This window comes from Euwallacea fornicatus, chromosome 21 (genome assembly GCF_040115645.1).
Source record: "Euwallacea fornicatus isolate EFF26 chromosome 21, ASM4011564v1, whole genome shotgun sequence".
NCBI classification, from domain to species: domain Eukaryota; kingdom Metazoa; phylum Arthropoda; class Insecta; order Coleoptera; family Curculionidae; genus Euwallacea; species Euwallacea fornicatus.
The window spans coordinates 1,900,624-1,920,665 of record NC_089561.1 but is presented as its reverse complement, the minus strand read 5'-3'; the positions used below and the strand labels follow the sequence as shown (position 1 = coordinate 1,920,665).

General features: G+C 37.2%; 4 protein-coding genes and 1 non-coding gene across 6 annotated transcripts; 1 reads left to right on the top strand and 4 right to left on the bottom strand.

Moving 5' to 3' along the window:
* Nucleotides 1–1,340: 1,340 nt before the first annotated feature.
* Nucleotides 1,341–9,558, bottom strand: Ask1 (apoptotic signal-regulating kinase 1). 2 transcript variants are annotated; one of them, XM_066294393.1, is made up of 23 exons: nt 9,066–9,558; nt 8,804–9,015; nt 8,557–8,751; nt 8,313–8,461; nt 8,129–8,253; nt 7,860–8,071; nt 7,660–7,810; nt 7,409–7,602; nt 7,073–7,354; nt 6,577–6,755; nt 6,344–6,519; nt 6,162–6,293; nt 5,934–6,107; nt 5,735–5,876; nt 5,426–5,679; nt 4,163–4,301; nt 3,646–3,723; nt 3,454–3,557; nt 3,227–3,392; nt 3,035–3,173; nt 2,565–2,831; nt 2,322–2,513; nt 1,341–2,271 (listed from the first exon to the last, which is right to left on the bottom strand). In XM_066294393.1, the coding sequence occupies exons 1-23, from the start codon at nt 9,112–9,114 to the stop codon at nt 2,128–2,130; spliced, it is 3,855 nt and encodes a 1,284-aa protein (XP_066150490.1). In that variant the 5' UTR covers nt 9,115–9,558; the 3' UTR covers nt 1,341–2,127. The 2 variants fall into 2 exon arrangements, with proteins under 2 accessions (XP_066150490.1, XP_066150491.1); XM_066294394.1 differs by having other exon boundaries at nt 8,804–9,003.
* Nucleotides 9,559–10,658: 1,100 nt separating this feature from the next.
* Nucleotides 10,659–19,408, top strand: LOC136345797 (muscle-specific protein 20-like). Its single transcript, XM_066294402.1, has 4 exons — nt 10,659–10,816; nt 18,306–18,514; nt 18,638–18,795; nt 18,853–19,408. The coding sequence occupies exons 1-4, from the start codon at nt 10,787–10,789 to the stop codon at nt 19,005–19,007; spliced, it is 552 nt and encodes a 183-aa protein (XP_066150499.1). The 5' UTR covers nt 10,659–10,786; the 3' UTR covers nt 19,008–19,408.
* On the bottom strand, nt 11,511–13,997 carry LOC136345796 (circadian clock-controlled protein daywake-like). Its single transcript, XM_066294401.1, has 5 exons — nt 13,871–13,997; nt 13,263–13,417; nt 12,783–13,011; nt 11,790–11,939; nt 11,511–11,738 (listed from the first exon to the last, which is right to left on the bottom strand). Exons 1-5 carry the CDS (start codon nt 13,956–13,958, stop codon nt 11,551–11,553), a joined length of 810 nt encoding a protein of 269 aa, XP_066150498.1. The 5' UTR covers nt 13,959–13,997; the 3' UTR covers nt 11,511–11,550.
* On the bottom strand, nt 16,226–17,504 carry LOC136345798 (myophilin). Its single transcript, XM_066294403.1, has 3 exons — nt 17,345–17,504; nt 16,610–16,897; nt 16,226–16,557 (listed from the first exon to the last, which is right to left on the bottom strand). The coding sequence occupies exons 1-3, from the start codon at nt 17,348–17,350 to the stop codon at nt 16,342–16,344; spliced, it is 510 nt and encodes a 169-aa protein (XP_066150500.1). The 5' UTR covers nt 17,351–17,504; the 3' UTR covers nt 16,226–16,341.
* TRNAL-AAG (transfer RNA leucine (anticodon AAG)) lies at nt 19,220–19,301 on the bottom strand. The gene has a single exon. It is a non-coding gene; the product is annotated as a tRNA-Leu (tRNA).
* Nucleotides 19,409–20,042: the final 634 nt, after the last annotated feature.

Below are 20,042 nucleotides of genomic sequence, written 5' to 3'. Positions count from 1 at the left end.
TTAGAAGTTCCTGCTTCCGCCTTTTAAAATTAAAAAAAATAGTGGTTATACTCATCGTTTGAATGAACATGGGGTTTAATTGCCTCGTTAAAACCTAAATCGAGAAAGCCAAAATTAATTAGCTACGTTCAATCGATGGCAAAACCTAATGAGATTAATTGTTTTAAATAAAAAGACTAACCTTGGCCTGTCCCCATGACACCGTCCAAGTTCTAGGACGAGGCAAGGTGTCTACGTGCAGATACCAAGAATGAAAGGAACATGCGTGTCTCGTATGTCGGTTTGCATTCTTGATAATAAATGCAAGTTAATAAATCAAGCCGCATATGTAAAGTGTTGAGCGATCAGATAATAATTCAAATCAATCATTTTTTAAGCTAATTGACCAGTAGGTGGTCATGCGACCTAATTCCTTTTAGGGAGATGTCAATCCGCCAAAGGCGTGTTTCTAAAATCGATTGATTTCACTTTCACTTTATTAAAAAGGCTGTACATGAGGATAATGAGATTACGTTGATATTAATTGGATATAAAAAAAATTACAAAAATTAATAGAGATGGTAAATCGACCAGTTGGTATTACTTATATTGAAATTCGCACTTTCGCCATTTGGTTAACTTTTCAATACAAAAACTCATATGTCACTTATGGCTTCAAGTCAACCATGAAGGTGCAGGTAGACGGTTCACATGGAAACGAGGTCAGAGAATTTGCCTTCTGGTATACATCACCCATGCATATAATTCCAAAATGCCTGGCGCAAGTGATGGTAGAAAGTTATCGCTATTAGAAAAAAACTTATAAAACATTACAGTTGATCAGATTTCCTAAGCCGCAACTAAATTAATGATCGCGTTCGCCATCGAATCAAGAAATTATTAGTAGGCGATGATTAACAGTAGTTTACATATGTGATCTAGAGAGATAAATTTATTCTATATCTATTTTTCCCAGAATTATTAAACGGCATACTGGAACGCTCTTATAATGGGAAATGGAATACAAAGTTTTATTATTGATTGAAAGACAAAGATTATATGATCGTGATGTATTGGATGATGACATTATTTTCAATTTAATATTTCGATGTTTAACTGAACAGCATAATTTAGGGAAATCCTGTATCTATTATAAAAGATTTCTGGTTGACCCCAACTAGTGCTCGTTTCCACGAAGGTTTAGAACATTAGATTCCTTGCCTTTCATTTGAAGCCTCATTGATTGCCTTTCACGTGAACCAAATGATGCCAATGAATTAAAAATAAAAAATGATGTCACATCACACTTCGTGCGGTTATTTCTTATGGCTATTGTTGGGTAAAAAGAGAAAAAGAACATGTAATGTTAGAATTTTTATTAGCACCATTTTTCATCAATAAAATAAAATTTTCGAAAAAATTTAAAAACACCTAAAACTTAAGGCTCTTTTTTACCTACAAATATGTGATGATAAAGTTTTGACCGCAGACAGATGCAAAACGCTGTTAAATAAATTATTATTCTTGCCTAAAAGCTGCAAATGAAATTGTACATCCTTCTTTGCCTGCAGTATATAAAAAGTGTTTTACACATCAATAAATACAATAATTGGTCACACGTTAATCTCGCACACAAAAAGGAAATTAAATGTTTACTCTTATTCCTAAAAACTTAATCAGTCCTTTCATTGTGTTGTTCTGGAAGACAATCCAATAGCTTTTTCTTTTAATAAATAAATTAAAATTTTAACTATTCTGTTATATATACGCAGTATCAACGAAATAACTGCTTTTCTGAATATAAATTAAATAAAACTTGAAACTTTGCAGCCGTTTAAGCTGCTTAGACCAGTAACTTTTAATTAATAGCTACACAATTAATGTAGTTGTGCAGTCCGTTTGCCGACGGAAATATAGAAAACAATCACAGCAAAGTCAAGGGAAAAATCCCACAAATATTCAAATTCTCCTTAGAAATAGTTATTATGTATAGCAATACCATGAAGCATACAAGAATATCATTGGATGATTGATATTTAATTTGAGACACTTTATACTTTATAGATTAAGAATGTGAGGCAGTGAATTTACTAGGGGTTCCCACGAATATTAATTTTGAACAAAATATCTAAAAATAATCGTCATATTTTAGCAGGATCCTTTAGTGTTACGGTATTGCTTAATGGCCTTCCAAAGCCTTAAGCCTGAAGCTCCTATTAGGCCCAGACTTCGAATCTCTTCTCTAGTGAAATCAAGAAGGACTTCCTCTAGTTTGTAACCACGGGACAGAACCTAGAATTATTAAAATGATCTCGAAAAGTTTATTGAATCCTAAAACAGACCTTTCTCCTGGCACTATCAGTAATCCCCAATCCCTCCAGCCAACTTGCCAACTTCGAATCTTCCTCGCCCTCATCGCACTCCTCAGACAGGGAGGAGAGCCGCAAAAGTTCCGTTTGCTGTTTGACCGTCTCGTGAAGGAACGTTTTCAAGGATTCCATCTGTTGCCTATTCGATTCTTGCAACTCCCTAACCTGTCTCAACATTTCAACCCAGAAATTCAATAATCAAGTGATTGAACTTACAACAATTCGCTTCAAATTTTCGATGCAATCGTGGCAGATTTTTGAGTGTTCGCCTTTCAAGTGAATTAAAGAGTGTTCGATGTCGAAACTCTCGTTGGTTTTACCGGATTTAGAGGTATCAACGGAGCCGTGCGTGGCAAGGTTTTCGCCCAGCTCAGGAGAAAGGACAGTGATTGCTGCTTGGACACAAGACCGAACTAGATTATCCAAGGCGAACATCCAGTGGGGTTTTATAGGGTGCAGACGTAGGATCTCGTTCACTGATTCCTGTAAAAGATATTGCAGAATTTTAGAATTGAATATAACCCCTATACCTTTCAAATCAACATTTGATTGCAATTTACAGTTATACAAAGTGGCCAATCGGCACACCAGAGAAGTCTGAGGTGGAAGAGAGAAAACTTCATATTTTTCGCATCCTTTTCGTCGATGAAATCACTATATTCATGCGTATGATTCTCTAGTCTTACTTGATATAAATATATGGCAAACTGCAATTGATGGATAGCAGTACCATCATAATCCATCTCTTCCTTCAGCTCCTTGACCGTAGACTCTACAATGCTCACATTGGGATCTATTATAAACGACTTCAGGCCGTCCATTAATCTAGGATAAAACGTTAAAAAAGGACATTGAAGGCCAAGTTTCCAAAAACTTACTTGAGCAGATGTTTCGGAGTCAAAACGGTTTCTCCCAAATATTTATCCCTGACTTTCTGCATCCACAAATCTACAATTTTATTCCCGTCGTTGGCTAACACTTTAGCCAAAGTCGTCCTTCTTTGCGAATCTTTCTTCAGTAGATAAAACCCATCAGTTTCGGTTCCTGATAAGTGGCAAATCTCAAATTATCCAGGATGTTTTCAAGGTTTTTACGAGACTATTACCTACTTCAGCTTCAGGGGATAAAAGAGTCCCGGAGGAATTTCGCCTTTCCGAGTGTTGATCCAGGCCGGAGTCGCCGCAATCTAATGAAGGGGTCGAGGCCAGACTAATAAAAAGTTGGTAGAAAAACAATTTAATTCTTTAAAAATGTAATTTTGAACTCTAAACCAAAGCAGAACTTTCAAGCTGCGTACCTGCCGAAACTCAAATCGGTGGGCATGTGAATGGGCGGCAAAAGCGAAGCGGTTCTCGCGTGATGATGGCTGGAGCCACTACAAAACAAACAGGGTTGAGGATGAGAGTTAAACACAAAAATGTATTTTTCGATGTTTGGGAATTAGAAACTTATACATAAACGACGAATTTATGGTCACTATTTGCAAGCTTTTAATGTTCCAGCGGGCATTGATGTTGTAGTCGATAACATTGCAATTCCCACTCTTATTTCGCAGAAGCTTGCTTCAATTGCCGAAATGAAATGCCCCGACATCTATGATCTTGAGACTGATTATTAGGAATTTTAATGAAACTGGAAAGTTGTGTTATATTGCAATATAACTTTCCAAACCTTCACCTAAATGGCCCTGAAAATGCGAGGAAAGTACATAATATAAATTTCATGACATGCGATCACGCATCGTTTACTAAAGGATACAACTCGCTGATTCTTAATTAGATACTCATTTTGTCTCCATATTCTTATTTACTTACTCAGATTCTGGGGTTGTAGGAGTTTGATTCGGGGCGCTAGAGTGTCCAGAAAGCATTTTGGGGGCCAGTTTATCCACGGGAACTGAAACGCTCCTACTGAATTCCGTAGGCATGCGAACAGGCTTTTTCCTTTCAGGACCTATGAAGAAGGTTTTAGACACTTCTATGGTATTAAAGCCTTTGTAATTTGATCGTTTTGCTTTGAGACGAAATACTGGATGGATGTAGTGAGCATTATGTACCTTTACGCAACCAACCAAATAAACACTTTTTCGAAACACAATCTTTGTGAAAACGCATTTTTCCGCCAGCCACCTCAATCAATAATTAACTACTTCTCGTAATTTAACTCACAAACTTTTACGATAAATTTGTGTAGAAGACTTGCGATCGCGAAACTGCACGATTGGCAAAGGAGTTCTTTTTGCTAGCTTGCAACAACGCGATGGAATGCTAACAAAAAAAAGCGTTCAAGTATGTTTTTATCGCGTCTTTGTGGCCTTTGTCAATGAATGTATAAAAACGTGTTATTTATCAATGAAATTTACCTATGTGACGAATTCAGGAATACCTAAAAACGAATATTTTCGATCAATTTATTATTAAAACCGGCAACTTTGTCGGCCAAACCAAGGGCACTTTTATCATTTGTGGAGGCAGTGTTAACACCTTGTCCTCGAAATGTATACTTTAACATGTTAAATCGATGAAGCTTTTGGTATGACCGTTCATGCCGCGGTGTTAATTTTTCACGTGATTCTCCAGTAGATACATTTTGATGCCTATTTGGAGACTTGGAAATTCCAGATCTTTAAGAAATTTCCTCTCCCACTCAGTGTCTAGGCAACACTTTTTCAACAAACTCAAATGATTTGCAAACATACACAGATCTGTTGCGCCCAGTCCAAGTTAGTGTTTTGTTCCGTATTCAAGTCGTTCTGCGACAGAATGTTCAGGTCTGTACGAAGCTTTTGGTTTAATTCAGAATTTGCTAAGATAAAAAAAAGTCAAGTTCACAATAACTAGTGCATTTATACTTTTTTCATTCCAGATAGCATTTTCGCATATGACCTTAAAATAATCTACACATTTCTTATAGATGAAGCATCCATGGGTTATGTTGACCGTTTATAAAAATAAGTTTCTCTGCGCTTCTAGAAATGTTCTGAAAAAACCGGTCTTACCACATTTATCTCACTGTAATAGACTGACTCTTGAACCTTGCATCGCGAAAAGGCACTTTTAAAACCAATACAGACTTACATAAAAATGGATCTTCCAAAAGTTGTTCGGCAGTCGCCCGTTTATCAGGATCAGACTCGAAACACTTTAAGATGAACGTTGTAGCTTTATCCGACAATTCGGGAATTTCCGGATGGGCTTTATGATATCCAACCTTAAAAAGTGCGGCCTGCGGCGACCCCAATTCGATGAAGGGCGGTTTACCCGTTGACATTTCCACCACAGTGCACCCCAACGACCAAACATCCGCTGGAGCCGCGTACCCGCGCTGCCCCCTGAAAAATAATTCCAAGATTGTAGAAATAAATGGGAAAAATTGCGATGGCCAACCTATCAATAACTTCAGGCGCCATATACTGAAGAGTGCCCGTGAAAGTCTGAGTACTAGGACTTAGACCAATCAACCTCTTCGACGTGCCAAAATCGGAAATTTTCACGACTCCACTGTAAGTGTTTACCAGGACGTTGTCGCCTAAAGGCAAAAAACATGAAATAAAACTTTAAATTAACAACGAAAAATGATGCGCACCCTTAATGTCACGATGCACGATTCTATGACTGTGCAGGTACTTTAGGCCCTCAAGAATCTGTTTGGTATAAGACGCCATCGTGGGTTCGTTCTTTTGAAGGGAACCCCACTTGGATCTTAAAAGAGCGCTCAGGGAGCCTCCAGGGACTTGTTCCATGAAAATTTTAAAAAACCCTATTTGACAATGAATAATTAATAAATAACGAGATAAAACTGCTAGAAAATTACCCTCTTCTGATCGCGACCCCAGATACTGAACGATATTGCGATGTCTCAGCTGAGAATGAACTCGAATTTCTTCGTGTAACGGCTGCACCGCCCCAAGGTTCTTTTCGGGCACTTCTTTAACAGCTATTCGAACTAGAAGAAAGCATTTTTGCATATCAAAATTTAGGAGAAGAAAAACCAACCTTGCTTGTTCAAATCTAAAGCTGCATACACCACCCCATAAGTTCCTTTCCCCAGCATTTTTTTTCTACCCTGCTCATCTCGTTCGTACTCAAACTGAATTTCCTGTGGCGGCTCAGGTTCTAAAGGTCTCTCTTGGTAGTTTAGTAAATTAACTAATAACTTATGAAACACGCTCCTAGTTGAATGGTACTTTGTGTTATTTTTAATTTAAATTGAGCTTGGATTTTTCTACCTGCATGCTTCGGAAGGGAAAAATATTTGGAAACAATCGGATATGGCTAAAACATATAGAAATAAAGATCTGTCATCTTGGGTGCTTAAGCTGAAACTCCTAATGTCGTCCGCGGTGAACTCCCAATCGTGAATTTCAGTGCAACACGACTTCAATCTTTTTAAGCAAATATTGCTGACCTGAAAATTTTTAATAAACCAGAGAAAGCTTAAACTTAGCTGTTTACCCAAAAAGGGATTTGAATAAAGGCTTCTTAGGATTTTAGACACATTTCTGCACAATCTTCTATAAAGCAAAAATTCACTAGGTGATCATAATGTTAGAAAAAATTGCATCAATGTAGCGAAGAATATTAAAAACAAACAGGAAATGATAACTTTATAGCAGACGATTGTACATTCAATTAGGCAATTTTATTTCATAGTTGCGAAGCCGATTAATGGAATTGTTGACGATTACGACGCAATGTTTTGCTTCGGAGTCACTCAAAACTTACTTGTAACGTTTGGGGCTCCACTCCAAAATTAATCCAAACAGAACTGGGCATGTACTCTTTGCTGGGCTCGAAAATGAGCACTGGAAACCTCCCATCAGAAGAGACTTCGTCGACCTTCTTAATAGCTTCGGTAAAAAATTCCATCCAGAAATAAAAGACCTGCTCTTCACCCGAAATATCTTCTTCCTTTTTCTTCCTAAATCGATCTATTAACTGTATATTGCCAATAGTGGATTTCAGGTACCAATCGGGGGGTTTCAAACGAAACATATGTTCTGCTGCCTATAGACAAATAAAAATTTGTGTCTGAAGCAAATTTTTAATTTCAGAGCATACTTGAATTGCATTCGCGTAATTCTGAGCTAGCACTGAAATCTCGAAAAATGTGGCAACGTCCCAATAGTCCTTGAGTGAAGCCAAGCTACCTTTTTTACCAATAAGACTATTTAAAACTATTGCGATGTGTTGTAAGTCGCTGGATTTATTTAATTCTTCGCCCTTTATCACCAGTAAAGTCGCCAGGTTTATACCTTAAATTAACCCAACGAAACCACACTCAAAATTTGATTATGCTAAGGCAATAATACCCGCATATTCATTGGGCTGAACTTCAAACCCTTTTTTGTACCAATGAATAGCCTGATCCAGACTTTCCTTATCTGAGTAATTGGACTCTGTAAATTTGTCTTTATAAATTCGCCCGCACAGACACAGCATGTCAGGAAAATTATTCTCTTTCTACAAGATTTCAAAGTTACTTCTCAGCTTCTTAAGCACTCAACAATACCTTTTTTAAAGCATTAATGCACACTTGTAAAGCCTTCTCTCTATCTCCGTCTTTTTTACGCCGATTTAAAGCGAAGGCATATAAGAATACAATGTAAGAGTTAAGGTACTTCTGCCCCGCAGGAACTGAACGTAAACCCTCAACCACATGAATCATTGACTCATACTCTTGGATGTCTCTGAAGCTGAGCAGAAGATTTAGTACTGTGTCCCCTAGCAAGTTTATTCATGGTTTAAGCTCAAAATTAAATCACTAATAGCAAATTTTACCTGACAAAACATTGCGGTCATTGAGTCTATTGACAATATTCAATAATGCCTCTTTTCTTTCAGGGCCTGATTTGGTTTCATTGATTTTTTTTAGGTCTGATAGAAACCGTTCTTTCATATGAGCTCTAGAATTCAAGAACATAAAATAAGCTGTTGGCATTTATTAAGTTATGAAATAACTCACTTGCTCTGAATTTCAACATCCTGAAGTGATTTCTTTAATCGTTGGTGCAGAAATTCAGTTGTATCATCTGCTCTATCAGTTGGTCCTGTAGTTATGCATGCAGTGTCTGCTAATTTATATGAGACAAATGTGTAATTGGAGCAAGATAGCTATAAAAAAATAAGTAACCTACTTGAATACAATCTTTTTATAGAACACATCCTGATATTTTGGAAATAGAGATAACACTCAAACTAACACTTACCTTTAGCCTCAAGGTAATTTCTGATTCAAGATCATTATAAATCAAGATATTCTGTTTCATATTAAAACTCTCCCGTACTCCCAAATGATAAATTAAGGTACTTTGCTGTACGGGCAGTGAAATATCAATAATCACCACATCTGCATTATAAAAACTGCTAACAACATTTGCTTGTCCAAAGTCAAGTTTTTCAAACTAAAACATCCCTTTTAGTGGAAGACAAGTTTTAAAATCACTGGCTACATACTTGGATATGTGACATCGTGGCTCCTACTTGATTACATGCCGTTTTGACCTCTTCCAGAGCCTTCTTTCTCTGAGTCAAGTTCTCACTTTGACAAATATCTATCACACAAACAACTTCCATATGAGGTTTAGTCATAGTGGCATTTGTGTGTGTGGAAGTATCAGAATGTGAGCCAACACTGTCTGTTGCACTGGGACACTCTGCAAAAAGTGCTTTATTTTCGTTAATGACAAATTTTGCCTTGTAATGAGTCAGATTATACCTGCATCAGGCTCAATAACAGTTGGTATTGAAGGCATTTTTGTTAACATTATAATATAAACACTACTTGGGTAACAAAATAAACAATTTTATTGTTTAGTAAGGCACTTCTTTGCGCAGCTGGTTCAATACAGCATTGTATCATTCCTTGTTGGTAAATAAACGAAATATTGATCTAGTTAAGCGTCAATTGGGCATAGTTTATTAATAAATTGCAGTTAATTTCAGCACATTTTTCACATCGTTTCACTAATAAAATTTGGCCTTCGACATTCCTGCAACAGATGACAAACTTTGGAATGAATTTTCTAGAAGCTTTCCGCCTACGCTTCAGGTTTAAGCATCAAAACACGTTTGAAAATGAGGTTTATTTGTATTAAATCATTTTTGTATTTACTGTTAACAACGTTTTATCAGTTTATAATGCATTTTAACGATGAGTTCTCAGAATATTTTGTTAAATTTACAGGTACAAATTGGAGGTTATAAAATGTCATAAAATGCCAAAGTCAAATCGTACTCAGTGAAACAGAAAGAGATGAACAACGTAAATTATGTGTATTCTTTTGTTTTACGTTACTCTGCGTATAGTTGACAAGGATAGAGGGTACCTCATGTTGAAATCAGAAACTATTTGTAATTGGAGTTTCGAAAATATGCAACCAGCAATACAGTAATAAAATTATTTTTTTTATTTCACATTTCCTCGAAAAAATTAAAACTTGATGATACTAAAACCTTATATATAATTTTTAAAATCAGGTAAATTAGGTAAATACCCTCTTTTGGAAATTTTCAAGAAAATTTATTTAAAAAATCACGATATTTGAGGGAATATTTATAGAGAGGTACTCGTCAGGTGCCAACCTGTAACGGTAAACACCTTGTATATAGAACAATCCAATCGAATTGGTACCGCAAATCATTTAACATAATTTCTACTTTCTCTATATGAACATCTACCAAAAATAACTTAAAAAATAAACAATTTAGTGCTACTGAGCTTTAGGAAAACGAGTCCTTTAGATATCCTTCATTGAAGTATATTTTTAGCGAAATTTAATGGGCCAGAGGTTTTTGAGTTTGCATTTCAAACTAGTCAAGCAGCATGTGTAATGGACGTTAGAAAATACCCACAGTGATTAATAGATTTTTTTCTTTTATTCATCCCTGTGGAAAACAATTACCATGTTGCTTCTAAATAGTTGAAAGAAATGACTAACCAACTTCAAAAATAACGATATGCCACAGCAGCAAAACAATAATAAAATTTCAGGCGATTCCGCATTTTACGTCAACTATGAATCACATCGCAACCCCGTTAAATTTTTGTCCTTAAGAGTGACAATCCTTCCAAATTTCAATCTTTCATTTCAACCCTTATCATCCCCTTTGCGCCAAATTTTCACATGATAAAACCGCCACTTGGACTCATGTAGAGCCATCCCATAATAGTTCCATGAATCATCCTATATTTGCGAGCAAATAGCCGTGAAGGCATGCGAAATATTCGCTTAGTCCTCTTAAAATAAAATTTGGAAAAATGTTATCGTGGGCGTGGCCGACGCTACAGTAAAATGCGACGCTATAAGAGAGAGACGTTGGAAATTCTACGTAGTTAATCTTCGGTCTTACCAGTGATCTTATTGTGATTACAGGTGTGAATTACACCTTTGAGGCAAAAGCTCAAACATCTGGAACGACCTTTGAGGATCACACAAAATGCCTGGACCATCGAGACCTCTTTGGCAAGTAAGTGCAACCACCTGTGTGTTTATAATATTAAAATTAGATTAAGTTTTTGGCCCAATTTTTTCGGGAATTTTACATTTTTTAACAAATTCGCGCCTTTTTATGGACAAGTCTTTGAAAACGTATTGCCAAAAATATTCAGTCGGTAATTTACGAGCGAGCTATATGTGAAAGCTCATAGATGTTAATGAGTCAGGGTTTTTATTACTTCCAAAAATACCTCAGCAGTTAGCATCATATTTTTACGCACCTGGTTATTTTTGCTCGACGAACTAATAATTTCAAAACCGTCAAAAACATTGAAGAAAAAACATGTGAAATTGTATTTTATCAAGCTTTATGCACTACAACCTGAACTGACCTAATATAGGTTTAAGCTCATTTAAATTGGCTTAAATATATTATATGCTCAAACATACTATCTAAACATCAGTAAATAAAATGCCTTAAATTCTAAGTAAAAAAAATAGAAATTTTTAGAATAATAATTAATCAGAATGCCAATTAGAGGTTTTATTTATGAGAGGAGTATTTTTAGGTTCTTGCCCAACGTATTTTTACAAAATCTATGTCTGGATACCCGTAACCTTCCATTTTCTTTCGAGACTCACGTTGGAATTTTGGCAAATCAGATTGGAATAATTCAGATCAGTATTGATTCTCTTTGAGGCCCAAACAGTGCCTCACCTTAAAATGATAATAATTATACATCATCTTAGTAACTAATTAGGTACTCAAGGCTGTTTCCCTTTAAGGATTTCATTGGCATCAATGTCCCCCAAGAAAAAATCTGCGGGAATGTTATCGAATACTTTCTGTAAGATATCCAACATTATATCCTCAATAGTTTTCGATAAAATCGGGTTTATAGATTCGGCAACTGGGCGCCAATTGGAGTTTAAGTACGCGTTGGTCGAGTCCTCTGCAAGAAACTGATAGTTAATTCAGGTTAGTTCAAGTGAGTCGAAATTACCTAAGGGTTTGATTCCGTCGAACAAGTTACCCAGGTAGAGTTTCAAGCCTCCAATGGAGAATTGCACGTGCACTCGGTTCACTTTAAAGAAGTGGAAACCGCTTCGTTTTTCCATTTTGACCTCAGATTTTACCGCGATGTCGAGATCCTCTGTAATATTTAGAAACTACATGTAAACATTAAACGACGCATAAACACTATTATAACTCAACAAAATGCACGTTTTGCAGCAAACGAGTCATTTTTGGCAAAAACAAAATTGTTCGACAAGGAAAACAATGAAATTTGCTGCTAATACAAATCTTTCGTTGCCAATTTCGATGTAAATCAAAATGAATGCCAAAAACTTTGAAACCAAATACCTGTAAAATACTCTTTTACGATCGCAATATGAATGACATTATCATATAAATAAAGACATTATATATCACCCTTAAACGGGCAACCCTAAATAGACGCCCCATGTAGACACGCGCCTGGCTGTGACATATTGCGTTCTAATTATTTTTTAATCGCCATTATAGCTCCCGTAGACTTATCGATTCCAATTAAATCAGTAAAACAGGGGAAAATCAAATTGCCTCGTCCTGTATATTATTAAAGCTGCGTTGCTCATCAAGACGGCAACACAACAAATAACCAAATGTCATGTTTTCGTTATCCTCTAAGCACCTGTACCGCAGCAAAAATTAATATCATCTCCTCACCGTTTGGGTGATTATGACAAGCAATAATGCAATTTGTATTTATTAAAAATAGCCACTCTGGCAGGAGTCCAAATCTCCCGAAGCTCCATCTTTCCAGATATTTGGCGAACTCGTCGACAGAAATTCGTGTTCCCGAAATTTGGACGTTTGTCCGAGAATTTCGCAGATGGTGCTCAAAGTGCGATTCTAGAATCTCCTATTATTAGACAAGACGTAGGATGTCATATCTATTTTAAAGATACTACTGAAAATCGCCGAGAGATAATGGTTATAAATAAAGACTTACTGGCGTCGAACCAACAGTTGCCCTTTCCTCTTAAGGCAATCACCAAAATGCGACCTAATAGTTCGTAGTTACCGTCCAGCCTCAGTCTAGGCAGATGTAACTTCGTGAAGAAGTCATAAGTTTCTGGATCTACGGAGTTATACAAGATTTTCGTATTCCCGAAACCCACCACAGAAACTTGGGTGAGGGTGGCGTTCACTGCAACTGGGCCACCTCCGCCTTGAAGAATCTAGGAAAAAGGGAAATTTGGACGTGAGAAGATTCGTCGCCGATTGATCCGTAAAGAAATAACATAACTGCCTTGACACAATTTTTTTAACACGAGAAAAGGCTCAGAGATTGCTTCGAACGTCAATGCGTTTCAGATGTTACTTCAGTCATTTTCTCGTACAAATTACGACATTTTAGCATGGTCGCTTGCATCAATCGCACCAATATTCTTTTCGTTTTTGTACCTCAATATTTAAATAAACATTTTACCTTCACTGCAGGAATCTGCAAAGGGTCCAAAACCTGAAGCTCGATATCCTTATTCCCTTTGGGAATTTCGGAGAATAGATGCTGAACTGCGTTAGTGGAACAATTAACGAATTCATCCCATGGCTTGGTGATCATGCAGGTTTTCACAAAATCGGCTAAAACATTCAAATATTATTTAAACACCCTGCGCAGTGCAATTTAAGAGGTCAAAGCCTCGAGGTGGAAATATTAGGGTAATTAAAAAGTGATTTTGGAATTAATGAAATTGTGTTGTTTGTCTTGGGTAATCGGCCTTGTAAGGTCGGAAAAATCGAGGCCAATTTTAATTAGTTCATGCGTGCGCTAATTGTATTTGCGTGCGTGAAGAATGGTTTTTAATTTCAGGTGTATAATTATTTTGACGTAACGGCGGATTGAACTGGCGACTTTTATTGAATAATAATCATAAACACGCCGGTTTTCAGCAAAAAACGGTAATACAATAATTAGGTATGCATTTTCTGATTTTTGCTACCTATTCTTCAATCGCAACTTCGCCATACACGGCACAAAAAAAAACACCCTTACAGCCCCAAATTTGGCCAAAAAGGGCAAAAATGCTTCCTTACGTTGCGTTTCCAAAATCCTTCCCCACGCGCCCACAACGAACCACTGGCACAAAACCGCGCGAACCAAGAACTCACAATGACCGAACATGATGACCGTTCTTGCACACAGTGTGCTCGGCTCGCCGGCTCAAATAAATAAGACTGGAAATTATTAAAATCTCCTATAGAGGAATTCTGCAATCTATAAGCGACCGAGACATACTCTGAAAGATAACTTTCACTCGTAAGAATTGCATGTCTGCGGGTTATAGGCGTACACATAGATGCTGGTATCCATTATGCAATATTTGGAACTGCCATGGGAACACGTTGTTAAATGGCATTTAATGGTGCCTCAACCCAGTGCAATTCTTTGATAATCTACCTTTTCGAGAAAATCGCAACGTGGTATTTTTTAGCTCTACCATCGTCGCAAAATTGGAGGGACAGCGAATGGACGTGCCTCTAGGGTTCCTACGTTGTGAAAAATTGCTTTACATTTAATATTTTTCAAATTTATTGATAAATAGGAAATTCGGCTTGCATGTTTTGTTACAAAACGCAATGTATATAGAAAACCCTAATTTGCATATGGTTTAATAACGGTTTTACGAAATCTCCGTTTTAATAACTAACGTAGGTAATTAGAATTACGCGGGTCAAGATTGTTATATGATCATATATTTCGCTTGTAAAAGCGGGCCGAAAAGTCCGATTTACTCCGGTTTGCAAAGCAAAAACAACATCAAACAAGGTATTCTTCCACTGCAAACCGCAATGAACGAATTCCTTACTAGACTACGAGAGTTTCTTTTAATGGGTGTTACAAAACCGATCTAAATGCAAAACAACGTTTTAATCCAAAATTGATAATTATATAAGAATAATTATTCATTTCGACGGTTTTCTTTTGTAATCGATGGGTCTCTGGTAAAATGTCTGCAGAAGGTGATTGATTTCCATGTGGGTCAAGATCACTTGTGGGCGTTCTTACACTTGTGTCATCTCTGTTTGTGTGATATAGGACCAATTGTCTCTGAAAAAGTGCAATAATCAAACACATTGGGTAGTAAAATGCTCGAAAGCCCCCATATCATTTTTGTTATTTTTGGACGGGTTTTCCAAATTTTCAAAATATCAGCACGGTCTCTCATGCAAAACTTTGGCTCGCACGTATGTATCTGTGTGAAAGCAGCTGTTTCGTTTAAAAATAGAGCTTACGAGACATATCGCTGCATTTCGAAAAACTCACATTTAAACCATATTTTCACGCATCAAATCCACGTAATAATGTCCATAAACTGTAAAAGTGAGTCCAATTCAACGGGGAATTGGCCAGTTCTTTGTAGAGGGAATGAGTAAAAAGCGAGTAGGCACAAGAAACTGGTCGCTTGGATTTACGCAAGCAGTTCCAGAGAATAAGGAAAAAGGTTCAATACTCAGAAATTGAGAGCAATTTGAGGGAGGGCCAGCATGTGGTCAGAAATTTGGACGCTGCTGGACGCACTGCAAAAATTGCGTGAAATATGGAGATCACAATGAAGAGTGCGAAAAAACAAAAAACCTAACGCTGACAGACAAAACAAGAAAGGCGGAGCAGCGCCAACAAGGGAAAGGAGAAATATGTGCTGGTTTATTCAAGAATTTGTCAAACAGATGCCAAAAATGTATTCAGCAATGAACGCATTGTTTGCAAATATTTTGGGCCAATCCAGGCAAATTAAACTTGAAGACATAAATGTGGACATCCAGAAGTTTCTAAGGAAGCTATCCAGAGAATTCAGTTTCGCCCGAGGAATGACTTCACTTCTGCAGGATACACAGTGCACAGAAAGAATAAAAACAATAATCTTATGACCACATTGAGATGCACTGAAAGGAAGTTTGGAGGAGCCCTTTGCTACGTTAGCAATGAAAGTATCCGAATTATTTACTGCTAAGATGTTCTAAGGAGGATCGGCACATCAACGGACGATCATTAAGAAGATGCGCCTTCACACAAGACACCAAAACACCAGCTGTTGGATAAGACATGGGCAAGAGACGAACCCTTCTAGGACTAGCCGGTAATGTCATAAATTTACATTTAGGCACTTGAAAGGATGAATTAAAACCGACAATCCTGCAGGACAATCTGACAAATTGTTAAGAACTGTGAAAACTCTGCAGAAAATGGCAAAACCGGGATTTAGTCAAGAGAATAGTTATTCGGATGTGACTCGTGTTGCCACATTATGAGAATTTTCTTTAATTTCCCTTAAACTCCTGCATGCCCGTTTTTGGTCTCAGACTTCGTTCTTCGTGGCAAGAACTCCTATAGATAAATAATCACCTTATGGTAAACTAACTAAATCTCAGAAAATAATCTCACAAGAATAATTAAAAAAACGTCCTTTATTGCATAGAAGTCAATGAATATTAATAATATCGTAACAATGAGTAATAATTAGATATAAAAATAAATTAATTATTATGAGCTAAAGCTTAATTATTTACATGTGGCGAGTGTTCCCGAAGCCTCCATGTCCAGATTGAGACGCCCCCTTGTTATAACCCATTTGAAGGTTCAGTTGCCCTTCGCTGGCCCGTAGCTGTTCTTCCGTGAAAGTCCTCTCGTTCTTCTCGGCCATTTTCGGTCCCAAAGAGGGCCCGTTATATTCCGGATGTTTCTGGGTTAGACGTCCCAGAGAGTATAAAGATAGGGCCACCTATAAAGGAAGTTGACAAAATTGTGACGAAAGGGATTATATCTTATCATACTTGGGCAACATTTCTTTTCTCGAACAAATCGGCTGTCTGGAAAATTTCCTCTTGAGGCACGCCGTATGCCTTCATGCCGGCCTGGAACCGCTGGATGTTTTCCATAAGCTGGAAATTGGTCCCTTTAGTGGCGATTTTCTTGACCGACCCAGGCGCAAGTTTGTTCATGAGATTGCACAGGATGATGCCGTCCTTAAGGATGTTTTCGAACTCTCCATTGGGGAGAGGTTCCCCCAAGACCTTGGAAATCCAGTCCAGGACTTCACCTTCCAGCTCCTTGTTGCGTTTCTACAACATGTACAGGATGTAAAGAACGAGGGAGAATTTGGATGTTTGATCTGTATTGGTTGGCCCGGTTCCAGCTTCCAAATTTTCCAGATTCATTTTTAGTAATGACTTCACGGAGTTATTTCAGAATCAATCGTTATTGATTTTGCGAATTTTGAGGAAAAATATGAGTGAACTCTGTCCACTCTATATTAGGCCTAAATTATTGAATAAATCTTTGTAGTGTAATAATCAACAACGTTTAGATGCTACAAAGATAATACTCTCGTTACACAGGTGTTTTGAATAGGTATTAAAACTATAAATAATTTTCCGACACCATCACAAAACTCATTATTAGCAGCAATTAATGCCAATGAGAGCTCTAAACGGATCAAATGCTCTTTATATTTGTGTGAAGTAAAAACATATAAATTACAAAACTCTTAATGGGAACTCAATACTTACGGACATATTTGCGAGAGAGGTTTAACTTTTACGTCGCGACGCCGCTAACTGAAGCGTCGGTCTAACTCAGATCGTCTTTATGAGAAACTTAGGCGGGGGCGAGATTCGTACACTTGTTGCCTGGAACGCTGATGTCCGAAATGATGTATTTTTGTTAATGAGTTATAATAAAACATTGAGAAACATGGAAGGAGTTTTCTTAATGGAGCGGCAGCGCGGAAAGTCTTCTTATCAGAGAGCCAAAGATTCTGGACTTAAAGGAAAATGCAGCTGCGAATTATTACTTAATCGCATATTACTCACATATATATTACTCATAGAACAAACACAAATTCATAGGTATTTTCGCTGATGGGCAATATCATTAATAAATGTTCTGCCATGAAGCCTGACATATAAAGTATCAAGGCCTCAGACATAAACATCCGACGTCACTTTGGGAAACGCTTTCCAAAAATAGTTGGATGCGTGTAGGTTAGTTATGATGTAAATGTGTGGTGTCTGCCCAATATATATAAAATTATTATTTATGACGGATATGCGAGCAATCTATTAATAATGGTGACCTTAATCTCTTTAAAGCCTCTATTTTCATTAAGCTGTTGCCTGGTAAAGAAACCATATGACCGTTTTGGCTAACGAGTAAGTTGTTGAGTAATTTCCTTGGTCTGGTAATTCACATTGGATCACATAGAGCAAACTACAGCCAAACTACTGAAATGCAATTCATGCTTCAACTGGCAAGATTTGTCATCTATCTAATTTTTATCCATAAGTAAAGCCGTCGACTATTTGCCATATTAAAAACTCTGTAGGTGGTTCCCAGAATACAATAATTTGGCACAAACTATTAATAGAACATATTGATGTAATGAATTGGGCTTAGAGATTAAAAGCCTCATTTCATTAATAAAATTCAAAATTAAGAGAGAACCGTGTATCATGAAAAATATTGTTCCAGGTTGCCGGCAAACGTGATCCAGAACAGGAACGCGAGGCTCAAGCCTGGATCGAACAGGTAATTGGAGAACGGTTCCCTCCAGCCCCCTACGAATGGGCGCTCAGGGACGGAATCATCCTGTGCAAGTTAATGAATAGACTTCAACCCGGCATCGTTCCAAGGATCAATATTGGCGGAGGCGATTACAAAATGATGGATAATCTTAGCCAGTAAGTAGTTTCAATCAGCATGGTAATTAGCGGTCACTAGTTGGCAACTCCTTGATCTTCTCAGCTGTGACTCAAAACTCTGTATTTAAATTTTGCGAAATGATTCACGTTCGCTGATTTTAGGTTCCAAAAGGCCTGTGTTAAATATGGAGTACCTGACGTAGATCTCTTCCAAACCACTGATCTATGGGATCAAAAGAACATTGCTCTAGTAACTACCACCATTTTCGCCATTGGTCGTACCTGTTACAGACACCCTGAGTGGAGGGGACCCTTCTTAGGTGCGATTTTTCCATCGTTAATTGTTCTTATTTATTTCGAGTAAATTCGTAAATTAGGGCCAAGACCTTCAGAGGAAAACAAACGTGAATTCACCCAACAACAACTGAGGGCGGGTGAAGGGCTGATCGGTCTTCAAGCAGGATCTAACAAAGGCGCCACGCAAGCAGGTCAGAACTTTGGGGCATCAAGGAAGATCATCCTAGGAAAGTGAGCTACTTTTGTACCTACTCAAAAATGCCTCGTTTAATGATATTTATTATGTCGTACTTAGTTAAATTATTATCGTAGCTTATTTGTTACAAATTACACAGAGCTTTCGTGATGGATTCGATGAATACTATACAGATATAAATGTTGTGTTTAGTTATTATTGTATAAGTCTAAATGATGTCTTTTTTGTAAAATATCTGAAAAAAAAAAGTGTGGCAGCGGTGGGATTCGAACCCACGCCTCCGAAGAGACTGGTGCCTTAAACCAGCGCCTTAGACCGCTCGGCCACGCTACCGATGGCGCCTTTCCAGATGTAAACACATACTGTATTCCGATTTCAACTTCGATTAAATTTAAATAAAATATATTACAAAATAAAATAAACCACAAATCTAAATATACCTACTTACAATCGTAAAAAAATTGAAATTACATTTTTTTTCAGGTGATATGGAAGAAAAACAATTATTATTTAGACTTAAAATGCATCAAATTGCCGTTGTTTTCTGCTTTTTTATTCTTTATCAAATTAGTCAAAGATGACTTTCCAACGCGTAAATAGTTCGACAACTTCGCGAATTTTGTCAACACAAAACTAGTGACATACACGACAATTTTACATTAAAAGAATTAAGTGAAAATTGAATGCTCCTATTTCAGCGAAATTTGATTCCGCCGTAGGCATGCGGTACAGCTTTAACATGATGTGGTCAAAACTCGAATCAGAAAACTTCTATTTTTGGGTCCGAAAACATCATGGACGCTTCATGAAAATGTTTGGTCAGAAATATCAAGTTACTCTGACTTGGGAAATATTTGGTACCGATGCAGGTATCGCGAATGTCCACCCGGAAACCAAATGTGTATCTTCAAAATCGAAGCCCTCAATAAGGCAATCGCTGCAACATATAGCAGAAACAAAGTAGTCTTTAAAGTTTTAAATGCTTTTACTAATAATTTAAGTGGAGAGATTAAATAATATTGTTCTTCATGTGATGTGACTCTTTTGGTACTTCAAATATCTGGAAGTAGCGAC